The sequence below is a fragment of the Patagioenas fasciata genome, chromosome W (assembly GCF_037038585.1).
Source record: "Patagioenas fasciata isolate bPatFas1 chromosome W, bPatFas1.hap1, whole genome shotgun sequence".
Lineage (NCBI taxonomy): Eukaryota > Metazoa > Chordata > Aves > Columbiformes > Columbidae > Patagioenas > Patagioenas fasciata.
The window spans coordinates 714926-727993 of NC_092559.1; the positions used below are offsets into that span (position 1 = coordinate 714926).

The 13068-nt window shown below is 49.6% G+C and overlaps 1 protein-coding gene across 3 annotated transcripts in view; it reads right to left on the reverse strand.

Moving 5' to 3' along the window:
- Positions 1-1255: 1255 nt before the first annotated feature.
- The window catches only part of LOC136114602 (WD repeat-containing protein 7), a 63650-nt gene continuing 51837 nt past the window's right edge, over positions 1256-13068 (reverse strand). For all 3 annotated transcript variants that reach the window (XM_065859990.2, XM_065859991.2, XM_065859989.2), the window contains 4 exons: positions 12442-12524; positions 10290-10389; positions 4664-4768; positions 1256-3071 (listed from right to left, as the gene is read on the reverse strand). In XM_065859990.2, coding sequence (XP_065716062.1) covers positions 2868-3071; positions 4664-4768; positions 10290-10389; positions 12442-12524 — 492 coding nt within the window. In that variant the 3' untranslated portion in view covers positions 1256-2867. The remainder of the gene's footprint in view (positions 3072-4663; positions 4769-10289; positions 10390-12441; positions 12525-13068) is intronic.

Consider the following 13068-nt stretch of genomic DNA (forward strand, 5'->3'; position numbering starts at 1 on the left):
TAATCCAGGCTTTAGTATATTTTCATTTCTATTAAATGAAGACTGGCGGTGAACACCGAGCTCGCTGCATTTCACCATCTCTCCGCACTAACCAAAGCAGTTTATATTTTGCGAAGTAAACAGCAAACCAGCACATCTCATTTTTGAAATTCCTCTGGCTTCTCTTTCTGACCTTTGGTATTTGTCCGTATCGATGCTCTCGCTAAGCCATTGCACAAAAACACCTTGAAGTGTCAAGCTTTAAAAATGAGTCTTCTTCCCTCGTTCTCCCGTGCAGCCTGGATTATCTCGGCCTTGTCAAAATACATTCTCTAGTTAGAGGTTGGAAATATTTCCCTGCTGGCTCCCCGGTATTGATTGCGCAGGCTGGGCTGCGCTGCCCAGAGGGAGGGGAGGACGGCACCGGCGCTGCCTCCGCGTCCTGCCCGCCCTGCCCGCCATCCAAACCCGGGACACGGGGCTCCTCCTGCTCTCATCCACACCCATTGCCAAACGGAAAGGAAGAAGCTTCTTAAATGGTGGAAACCGTTCAACTCATGGGCCAGTAAATCAGCATTGGGAAATCACCAACGCGCCGTCGGGCTGAGGCCACGACACCCACGCTCTTCAACACGGCTCCATTTTATTGCACGAGCATATTTACACCGGGCGGTTTAATTCACAGAGAGGATGGGAGCGGATTTGTCAAGAAGCTGCTGGAGAGGCTGACACATGAACCATTCACATATGCGGGGACTTCAGTCATCACAACATTGTCACACAGGTGCCTCATCATGTCACCTTTTGCTTGTAAACTGCCAATGAAGCCACATACGTCTCCATGTCTACAAGGACAAGCCCAAACGCAGCACCAGAGGATCAACAGAACACTGAAGATGACACTGGGGGACAACAGGGTGCTGGGCCGGGCTCAGCAGAGCTGCCCCGGCTGGGCTGGGCTCAACTGGGTGCAAGCAGCACGGCAGGACAGGGACACGGTGGGGACATGCGGGGCAGTGACACCCGGCACACCAGCGTCCCCACCAGGGCTGCGGGGAGCGGACCCGGCCCCGCTCTGCGCCCCAAGGGGCACGTGTGGGATCCCGGCTGCATTTGGGTTGGAAAATGAACACGCACACGCGCACATACACGCGCACACACGCGATGCACCGTGAGCCGGCGGGAGGATCCCAGGCCACGGCAGCCGCGGTACAGGTACCTCAGCCCTGCTCCACCACAGCGTCTCGGTCCGCGGATTAAAACTCTCTCTTAACCCTCTCTTTAATTTGTTTTTAATCTGCAGGGTTACATATACATCTGTATGAACACAATGGACATGCACGTTGCGTTAGTTCACTTAGAAAAGACCCTGATACTGTACTACAGAGTTCTCCACCGTACACCACATTCCCGCCGCAGGGAAGATGAAGCTTGACGGCAGTTTGTGTTAAACATTCCTAATGGTCTTCATTTCTTGCTTTTTCTATATATATTTATTATTTTTAAACAGCAAGCAGATATGTGTCTTCCGGATGTCAATCTCATCTCCATGTACAGCGTACTACACAGACATCTAAAAAAATCCATGTTTTTTAGATTTAGAAGCCATTTTTAAAATTCATTTATTCCTTTTTGGGGCAGGGAAGATTCTACAAGTACCATTTTCACTCTATTATGTAAAGACAGCCGCCCTCGGTGAGCTTTTCAGACAAAACCAGCAAAGAAAAAGCTATACAAACATATACATCAATATGTTTAAATAAAATAGTATTTTATAGATCTTTTTCTTTCCTGTGAGCATAAAGCAGCACACTTGCACACTATTAAATATTTCACAGAATGAGATATGTAAGAGGGAAACACAGTCAGAGCTAACGTTGCACAGGACAGGTACCAACACACCCACCCCACTAACTCACCTCTCGCCGTTTCTCCGGCCAGAAGGGTCCCCGCCGATGCCGGTTGTGCCGCCCCGGTCCTGCCCCGGTCCCCGCGAGGCCAGCGCGGCGGTGCCACCGCGGCTTTGGGGCCTCGCTGCCCCGCGCCTCCCGGCACAAATGGCAGCGGCTTTAGGAAGAAAACGCTTTTTATCTTTTTTCTTTTTTTAAATAAATACCTGCATTGGTAAAGAAAAACACCCTTATATATAAATACTCCTTTTTTCAAGTTTGCTATTCCACCTTAGAGAGACTTTTTTTGTTATGTACACGTGGACTGTTTCTTGCAGACGACAGCAAACAGTGACCGGGCACAACAGCGCTTCCCGTCCTCGGAAACTGAGACTTTGGGTGAGAAACCCCCGGCACGGAGCCCCCCGGCACCCCAGGGCTCCACCTCGTTCAGTGCTCACTGGAGACAGTACATGTAAACACGGGCTTTTTGGTAAACACTGACATTCTGCGAGTGTCCAAGGAAACGTGCGGTTAGGAGGGCTGCGGCAGAACCCACATCCAGCGAGGGGCTGGATTTGGCCACTGGCACAGCCGGGGTGATCCCGAGGATGCCACCATGGCAACACTGGTCCCGCTGCTCCATGCTGCGCAGGAGCCATCCTCAGCACCATCCCCAGCACCGTCCCCATCCTCCTGCTGCAAGGGAACCACTGGTGTCAGCATGGGCACGGCGAGGAGCGCCGCGGCAGTGAGGGTTCCCCTAGACCATGAAGCGGTGCTCCTTGCCGTCGTGCGCCATGAGGATGACGAGGGGTTCCCCTAGACCATGAAGCGGTGCTCCTCGCCGTCGTGCGTCATGAGGATGACGAGGGGTTCCCCTAGACCATGAAGCGGTGCTCCTTGCCATCGTGCGCCATGAGGATGACGAGGGGTTCCCCTAGACCATGAAGCGGTGCTCCTTGCCATCGTGCGCCATGAGGATGACGAGGGGTTCCCCTAGACCATGAAGCGGTGCTCCTTGCCGTCGTGTGCCATGAGGATGACGTTGCGGTTGGAGGTCCAGATGAGCCGCGCCAGGCGCAGCGCGTTGTGTGAGCCCGGCGACGCCGGCTGCACCGGTGGCACCTGGTAGGTCTTGATGCAGCGGAGCTGGGGCGCCGAGTTGAGCATGCCGATGCTCCCCAGGAGAGACGTGTTCATCTGCAGGGACAGCACCGTCAGCCCCTGCCTGGATCCCCCCGGACCCCAGCGTCCCCTCGCCACCCCAAACCGTGACAATCGATGTTGCTCGAGCTGGGCCAGCTGTGCTGTTTAATGCCCTGTTGGTGCACGACCGGGCACACGGGAAGCCCTGACCAACTCTGTGCGCTCACCTTACTGCGCTGCTTGGGGGAGTTTTTAAAGGATGCTGAGCATAAGCGTACGCCTTCAGAATTTCAGGGAAAACTGTGAAATATTAATGAGATTGTATTTATGCTAGACTGGCGTTTACCAAAATCACTAAAACACTAGAGCCGAAGATGCGCAGAACAAAGAGCAGTCGTGGTGGGTACGGACAGGAAAGCCCAACAGCGGGAGCTTTTCCTTGCCCGGTGGCTGAAGGGCCGATGGGAAGCGACCTCCTGAGCCCGGCTTGCTGTGAAGCAGCCCAGGCACCGCTGATGCGCCCCGTGCAGCTCCACCATTTAACAAACGAGACCCTCTGATCTGACCCAGCAGGAGGCACAAACCCTGCCCTCGGAGCAGCGCCCCGGGAAGGCTGGGCGGAGCGGGGACGCTGCGGGCGCGCTGCTGCTGCTGCTGCTGCTGCTGCCGCCACCTCCTGAATTCTGATCAGGACAGAGCACGAGCCATTACTTTTTTGTGGCTCCTCTCGGCAGCAGCGCGGTGTCAGAGGGTGTAAATCACGGCATCTCTAGCAGGGAGCGTGCGAGCACCACTGACATTTTCACAATTTAAATCATCTTGAGTAATAACCCTTTTAAGATGACTAATGCTACTGATTTTCCTGCATTAATAATAGTGCCAAATAGAACACAGAAGGGAAAAATCACTAGTGCACGAGGTCACATTTTAAAGCTAAATGTGTAAGAATATTTAACTCTCTATGCAAAAGCCGCTTTAGCGTGCACATTTACACACCTGGAGGAGCGCGGCAGATCACGATTTACAAGTCATGCCCGACTTTTTTCCTGCCAATTCTGAAAGATCTGGTCTGATTGCTTCCCAGATTCTCCCTCAGCACTTAAATGGAACAAACACAGCTGATGGATGAAGATTCCTGCTGTTCTCATTTACCGTCTCAGAAAGCGCACGATACAGCGATGGGTAATCATTTACTAATTTCTTATGGCACCTGTAGAATTACTGAATGGCACAGAAACTGGGGAAGCACGTTAAAGAGCGTACCTGGTACTTACGGGTATAACTGAGTTCTGTTCTATAGTCTGGCTACTGTAAGACTCAAAGACTGCGATAGCGCACATCGCCTGATCACATCGGCTGCTTCCAAATAACAAATTAAGTCTAAAGCCATTTGAAGGAAGAAAAAAATCCTGCTTAGAGAATACAGACAGCAGCCTACAGCTGACAAAAAGCATCTGTACTGATGCGAGGTTGCCAAGAAAATGATCGCTCACCTTTTAAAGACAACAAACCCCTGGATACCTCACAAAATGGTGGCCTGAGTGGTTCAGGCTCAGCGTTTGCACCTGGGGCTCCCCGCTGTCAGCGTCTCCTCGTGCACAGCCGATCCCCAACCATTACCGGGGTGGTGAGGGCCGCGGCCTTACCTGCCAGAAGCAGAGGTGGCTGTCGGAGTTGGAGTAGGTGGCGAGGTAGCGGCCGTCGGGGGCGAACGCCACGGCCGTGATGGGGCCCTTGTGCCCGTGGATGGTCTGGGGAGGGAACGGGAAGAGAAACAGAGCGGTCACCACGCGGCACCGCCACGGTGCCCAGCACAGTAACCACAGACACACGAGCACGGGGGCTTCCAGAAACCCTCTGTGGAAGGCTGAGGGAGGGCAGTGTCGGCACGAAGAATTAAACCCGACGCAGAGATGCCTCCCAAGCTGCGTCTCCAGCCCTGTCACACGTGGGACTCGTGCCCAGCACAGAGAACACCTCCTCCTGACACCCAAATGGGAAAACGCCGTGGAAACGGCTGGTCAGGTGCTAAATACCACAACAATTCATCCTAAGAGTTCTAATAGCTGCTTAGTCAGTAAAATGGAATTAAATCAGTGCAGGAACACAATCCCCGCCAAACTCAGCTGTTACACCAAAGCGGTTTGTCAGGCATATGCACATACTCTGCAACACCCGGTCAGCAAAGCCGGCTGCGACAACAGGAGCAGCTGCGCTACACCCATCCCCGGCACTCCCGGAGACGAAGACCGGCTCGGGGCTGCAGACGGAGCTGGCCGCATAGAGTAAGAACCCCTTAATATACTCATCTCTTGTTTATAATGCAAAAGGCATGTGAACTCCAACCTGCCCCTGTAATGTAATCACCACAACCTGGGATGAAAGTTTGAAAAGGCAATTAATTAGGTGATCCAATGCTGGGACCCATCAAACTCTTCAGCACTTAACAAGCAAGTAATACTTGTCAATAAAATATGTTTTGGTAATACAAAGGTAGAAAAATCAATAGTACTAGCACACTTGTTGCTCTTTTTACTACTGAAAATGTGTTCTAATAAGTACAATCCTTAAGGGAATTAATCTGCTTTGTTATTTAAAGGAAGTGCTTCTCTAATTGATGCTAATCCTTTCAAGCCAAGATTTATTTTTCAGTGCACTCCGTCAACAGGCGCTTCACAACGCTCATCTCGTGCTTCCGAGGCCAGCGGGTAAGCCTAACGAAACCAAATTAGTGCTGCTCATTCCAAATACTCTGCTTGCACCCAGACATTTGGTGCTGGGACTCCTGAACGCTGCGTTAACGAACCGCAGCGCTAACGAGCCAGCGGAGAACACGCGGCCCAACGTGCTTTCTGTGGGATGGCTTTGGACCGGCTGCCCCCAGCTCTGCTGCTCCGAAGCGGCTCCGTCCGCACGCAACGAGGAGCGCAGGTCTCGGTCTCGGTGGCGGGGCAGAGCGCGGGAGCGGCTGCAGCTGCGGCAGCGCCGGCGCAGCCACCGCGTTCTCACGGGGGACGCTCCCAGCAGAGCCCACGCTGTCCCCACGCTGTCCCCACGCTGTCCCCAGGCACGGCAGACCAGCCGGTGACAGCCACGTTCGGAGCGCGGCGTTCCCTAAACCCTGCACTGAACTGTTACAGGTGATGTGAAACGCTGTATCACCACGGCAATTCCATTTTCAGAAACTTACTAAAACGCACACTTCAAGTTGATAAAGTAACCTACACACCCTATTGAGACATACTAATATTTTACTGCCTTTATTATTTGACATTTGTCTCCCCGATAACCCCGCTCGCTGCCACCGCTTAGGGCTTCACTACAGGTTACAAAGGTTAGAACAGGACTAAAAGAACACGGGCAAAGAACTTGCAACGAGTGAGAGATACCTGAGTCAACCAGGACCCAGGGCCACAGCACCAGCACACAGCCTGCTGTAAATTAACGAGCTAAAACTTCAGCACAAGGAAGAACATCTACACCCACACTATGCCTTATTTCCCCTCGACAAGTTGCAACCTTTTCAAGCAGCGTTTGGCCAAATTCAAATGCCATGTATACATTTCAAAAGAGAGACGGATTTGAGGATGCCAGCTCACCTGAAACAAATTACCAAGAGCATCCCAAGCAGAGGACATGAGATGTCCAGGGGCACCAGCACACTAAGCCGCGTACCTGTTCCAGAAATTTCCTCGTGGCTGCAGAATTACCAGCGGTGCTTTTGGGTGCGGGTGCGTGATTTCTGGCTCACACAGTGCACGGATTCCATGGGGTTTTGTCAACAAAGGCCACGTCTGCAGACGGAGCGGCCGCAGCTCTGCCGCACGCACAACCGTTTTCCAATTCACCGCGAAACATCAATTATCTTTATCAAATAACAGTATCTCATCTCAGTCCATTATCAAGATGGAGTCTTATTTTAGCTGGACTGCAGCCCTATCTGTATATCAAGGCTGGCCGCGGTGCCAGAGTGAGCGAAAGGCTGCGAAATAATCAATAATCATCAGCAAATTGTGGTCGACAGGTTGCGAGGATGGAAGTTTTTGATGCAACCTGCACCTTTCTGCGCGGCTGATGAAGCTCACGCTCCGCGGCAGGGGCGCGCCGCCAGGGCAGCTCGGACGCGGCACCGGGGACCGCGGCGCTCCGGCCACCGCAAAGCCCTCCGGGATGCGCACACAGCCGGGATCCAGGGGAGAAGCTCGCTCGGGAAAGGGCAGCGAGAAAGGACACAAACGGGAACACCAGACAGGTCGCCAGCGATACCTGTCTATTTAAACACAGCCAGCTCTCTGCTTTCCAGAATAAAAGTGGGATGAGATCACCCACATAAATGAAAAAAAGCATAAAAACATACATTAGGTTAATCGCACAGCACCCTTTCTATTCAAGCTGTTAGCTTTATTCAGCGCTTTTCTTATGATAATTTATTTTTGAAATAGAAGTAAGGCACAGAACGAGGTTGCAAGCGTTTTGTGCCGGGTTTTCACTTCTGAGCATGGCGTGAGCGATCTGCAGCCCAAACGTCGCCTCCCCGGGAGGGACGGAGAGGTGATCCAGCCACACACCTCCCTTCCAGCACCCAGCAGATCCTCCAGAAACAGAAACCCCAGCAAACCTGCCACCACCCACATGGCCAAGCAGGTCATTGTCTGAACACCAACCCTGCTCCCCTTCCCGCAGCAGATTCCTGTTGTGTTGTGCTGCCCGTGTCGAGATCTCAGTCTCGACCTCCGAGATGCACACGGAGACACTGGAGGATTAAAATGACAATTAGTGTCTATTTCCTAGCAAAAGTAGAACTGATGTGCAAGATTAAAGACTGATTTCTACCAGCCACCAGGTATCTTCAGAATCTGGCTTAAAACTGCTGCATTTCCTCTTCAGACAACAGAATAAATGGCAACAAAATCATCTGCTTTTCCAAACCAAACCAATTCCTCCCAAAGAAAGGCACATTTCATATCAACTTGATGCTAGTGAAACCTTTACATAAATATAACATGAACACTGTCAGTGTAAACCCAAAGTATTCCAGAGCGTTCCTCCCCACAATCTCCTCCAAGGCACGGATAATTAGTAGGAACTTAGAATGTGAAGAATGTGAAACCACCTGGTAGCCTATTAGCCTGGAAAATACTGAATACATGACTTGATAGAAAAGGGAAAAAGAGAGAGAACCTAATCTCTCCCTAAAAATGAGGTAAAAAAACCCCACCACGTATTTTGAATTCTCACAATACAATAAAAAAGGCTGCAATTTTAAGCCCAATTTAAAGCTTTAACAATTAACTAAAGTCCCAAAGCCCTGACATAAGATATTTCCTTGAAAGTGAGATTTCATGTAGAACAGTCTAGCAATTGTAAATATTCATATTGCAGTTACAACCTCTCTTTCAAAGGCATTAGGAAGAAGCGCACGTTACCAGGCACATCCGCACAAAGCGGTAACACGAGCCAAGAGCACGGCACAAACGCAGGTAACTCAGGTGCTGAGCTACCATCTTACCGGCTGTACTCATAACTGACACCTTGTTAAATAACTGATACTAATACTGTAAATTTCACTGGAAAAAACCTGTCATCTATAAATGTTGATCTATGGTTTGTAAAGAAAGGTGATCCTTGGCATCCATCATTCTATTAATCACTCGGTGTCATTTTCCAGTCCGTACATACAACCGCCTTTCCTGAAAGCGAAATAGAAATGTGCTGGGAGGAAAAAACCCCACCTAGAAAGTGGTTTTGTTCCTTATCGATGCAGTTCAAACGCCTCCCCATTTTTTGTTCAAGCAGATCACCAGCACCCTGTGTCACCTGCAGTGTGAAAATCAGGGAAGCATGTTCAGAGCATGGTTGCGAGAGGCGAAACCCAACACCTGAGCTTCACCCGCAGCAGCGCAACGACACTGTAACGCACTGGGTAAGGTCCCACATTGGATCATCATGAATTACTCAACGCCCACATCCCCACACAAAAGCAATCTCTCCCTTTAGCCAGCATTTCTGCTGGTTTTGGGGTGAGACCCCAACAGCCAGAACTATATTGGCGTGGGGACAGATCCGTGTCTCAACTCACGCTTGATCCAAGCACACCAGGGCAATTAATGCATTTTGATAACCATTGTGAAAGGCTTTCACTTCTGAATAAAAGCATGTTAAAAATGTTCAGCTTTTTCCCCATTTCAAAACTTCCTCCTACACAACCCTGAAGTTATTTCACATCTCCTGAGCAGCCTGGAATCTGCTGCTGAGAAACAGAAGAACTTACAAGATCGGATTTGGAACAAGAAACCTGTATCCAATAGATGGCGTTGCCCCCTAATAGTCATGTACCCGGCACACTCCTAATTTTCAGATCTTATAAAGAATAATAAAATGTGCAAAGGAGCCTGCCCTAATTATCGCAGGAGCCCCAAAGTGTATTTCCATATTCAGCAGTTTTTATAGTTCATTAATAAATCACGATCCAAGTGACTAAAGCTCAAACAACATAGAGCAGTCCATACTTCCTATTTGCCTGCATTATATAGCTATTTATAAAATAAATCTGGCCATCTGAGCTTCCAGAGGACATCTGTCTAAGCAAAACCCACCAGAACATCCCATACAAAGGTGTCAGGTGCCAGATTTGGGAAGGAAAGCCCGGAATCTGGGCACAGCCGTGCTCAGCCCAGCGGGTGCTCTGCGGATCCGCAGCACAAAACGCCACCTGCTCTACAGCGCACACATTTGTTGAGGACTAACGGTAACGTCTTTTAAACACAACAAAAATGCACGGCTACACACACACAACAATAAGGCAGATCCAAAATACAGATATTGTGTCCAAGCTTTACATAAAGACCATTGAAACTCAAGGAGCTGATCACGCAGTACAAGGAATAACAAAGAATGTTACCAGAGAACTTCTCTGAAGAGATACGGCAAATACTTGGTCATGTAAACGGTTTTAACTCCAGGTGCTCATTTCAACATGACCTGTAAGTCTATCTTCTCCTAGGGCACTGGTCACCCGTAAGAAAACCTGGATCTTATTTGACATCAGAAAAGCGTAAGTACCTCAAACGTAAGCATCGTGGCATCTTGTAGGGAGGAGTTTTAGGAAAAAACCAAAGCCCTTGGTGGATTTTCTCTGTTAGGTAAGTGTACTGCTATAACCACTTATACAAATGGTGTGTTTCAGAGCAGGGGTGCACCCACCCAGCCCCGGGAACTCTGTACCGAACCGGGGATCCCCGCGGCGCTGCCCCGGCGTCCCGGCTGCTTTACCTGGCACTTGCCGGTGCGGATGTCGTAGAGCGCCACGGAGCCGTGCCGCGCTCCCACCGCGATCCGGTGGCTGCGCTCGTAGTAGCTCACCATGTAGAACCTGCGTGGGACACGAGAGCGAGTCACAGGTGAGACCGGGGGGTTCACATCCATCTGCAACGCCATCGCGTGATTAGTGTCGGAACAGAGCTTGATTGAAAAACCCATCCACCGCCAGTTTTCATAGGTGGCATCCGGCAAACAAAGCCAACTGGTGTTTGATACGTTCTGCAGAATCACATCACATTTATTTACTTCTATTACACAGTGCTCGACTTCTCCAATGAGTTTGGGAGTAAACCACACGATGATCACCAGGTCCCCGAGTGTCCCCGTGCCTGTTCTGTGTACGGGGAACACAACAATGCTGGATGGCAAATGTTAAACCAGGCAATCCTGACACCCTACAAAGCACTTTTCCTTGAAAATCAAATGAGAAAGAAAGAGAGCAAGCATAGGGAAAAATACACAAACTCATACATGCTTGTTTGGCACGGGGGGGCGCAAAACGAGAATTTATCCAGCACTCCCTTATCTAATAACATCCTGCAGGTGAAAAGGAACTGAAGCATGTGATAGTCCTTAACATTCAGGCACCAGTTTGAACTCAAACAATAGCAAAATCCAAGGAATTTCTAGACCTTGCAACACGGGAGAGCCAAAGCACAGGAGAGCAGCAGGTGCTGCTGCAGGCCAGCAAACGGCATTGCCCTCGCTCCTCACGGCCTTCACACGCCCGTGTGGACGCGGCGCTGGCTCCGGATTGCTCTGGGAAAGAGGGATCCACCAGACTGCACAACAGCAGAGGGTGCGGGGAAAAAAGCTTAAAGGAAACAGCTGGTTTTGGGTGCAATTTTCTAAAAGAATTAATTACTCCTTAAGCTGACATCCGGTTGTCAGCTCTTTAGCCTCATTCTTTATGTTAAATGTTCATTAGAAAGAGCCTGTTGATTAACATCATGGCTAAATTAAATCTTAGTTTCAAATTCCAGTATCTTGCAGCAGCCAGAGGGGTTCTGGATAACAATTCTGACACGCTTCAGGACTATTTCACTTCTCATTACTTTTCCTTTCCACGCAGTGAGGCGCTGGGCACCACCAGCATCGCCACAAGAGCTGACGGACCCTGACCCCTCCAAACCCTGCAAATACCCAACCTCGGCCCGGCAGAAAGAGCTGGGGTATTAAAAGAATTACCATCGGGATTATGGCAAAGCGCTTCCCCTTGGAACCTCTCCAGAGATTCAACCATTTGCTGAAATCCAATGAACATTTCCATTGGGCTGAAGGGTGGGGTGCTGTATCATTTTTACAATGGCTATAACTACGTAGAATAGGAAATATTACTGGTAATCTAACAAAATTTTAAGAGGAGGTATCACTATAAAAATCCAACAGGAATAAGGAGATTTTTGCATTAATTCCCACTTAGCCTTGCATTTCTCTTTTAAGGTAAGCCTTTTAAAGTACCGGGAAGAAGGAAGATTACCTCTGTCAGTGGACTACCTGTCAACAACATCATTCTTCTTTTTTTGAAACTATTAAATATTTTAATAGCTTATTAAATTAAAAGGTAACGGTCGACAGATGATTATTATAATTTATCGGTTGTACAACTTTAATGGTATAACTGGGATATTTATCACAGTCTAAAGATACTGTAAGTGTTCCCATTTTATAAATCACATTTTACTATTTGAAGTCTCATTTTCAGGGGGTGGCAGAATGAGCCCAAGACAAAGAGAACGGCTGATGCTGAAATCGCACTGCGGGTCAGCGAGGGAGGCGGCTCCGGGGCCACCCGTGCCTTTGGGTGCGCAGTGATCCACCGGGCCACCGGCAGCGCCTCACGAGGCGGCACCGCGCTCCTCGGCCCCAAGATTCTGGGCAAGCTCCTATTTGTCACTTTCCCGAGCTGCCTCTCGCCACAAATGGCGGATTTTCAACGCTGCCCGAGCCGTTTCGGCACACTGGGGTGTGCGGGGCAGCTCTACGTGACCAGCAGCGCTCGCTCCGCTTTGCGGGGGAAAGCACCGTGCCAAAGGTTGTTTTGCTCTTGAGAACGAGACACATCCTGCTGGTGACCCAGCAGCTTTCCTCACGGTTTTCTCACCTGCAGATGGCTGGAAAGCACTCCTGAAGACCCTTCTTCTTAACCAAAGACCCTTCCAGGCAATACATGATGATGTCCATCACCTTGGAAACAAAAAGTTAAAGTCATTTGATATACAGTATTTTATGTTCCATAATAAAAGTTCTAACTAGCAAAAATAGAGAATTTCCATGCCTGACTGCATCTTTGATATCCAACTTTCAAATATAATTGAGATAAAACAAACAAGAACTGTCCTGCACGTGAGAAGAGTTTACACCAGCAATGCTACTGATAACGGGAACCATTCAGAGCACCCATAAACAGCTTTAAACCAACAAACCAGCAGTGAACATCAGTGATGGAGCTCTACAAGTAGCTCTGGTTTGAAAAGGGCCTCTGGGCATCAGTATCAACGTTACAGATCTGTCACATCATTTGTACCGTTCCTCAACAGCATCCATCAGCGCCAATGAATGTGCCAGATCAACCATGCACGGGATCCCCAGTGCCACGAGCACCCCCGAGCTCCAGCAAGTTTTCTTGCTTGGGGTTTTGCCCCAACAAAGCAGTTTAGTGCAATTTAATGCAATTTTAGCATTTAGAGTTCAAAAAATGAGCTGGGCAGCATAAATCAAATCCTCTTCG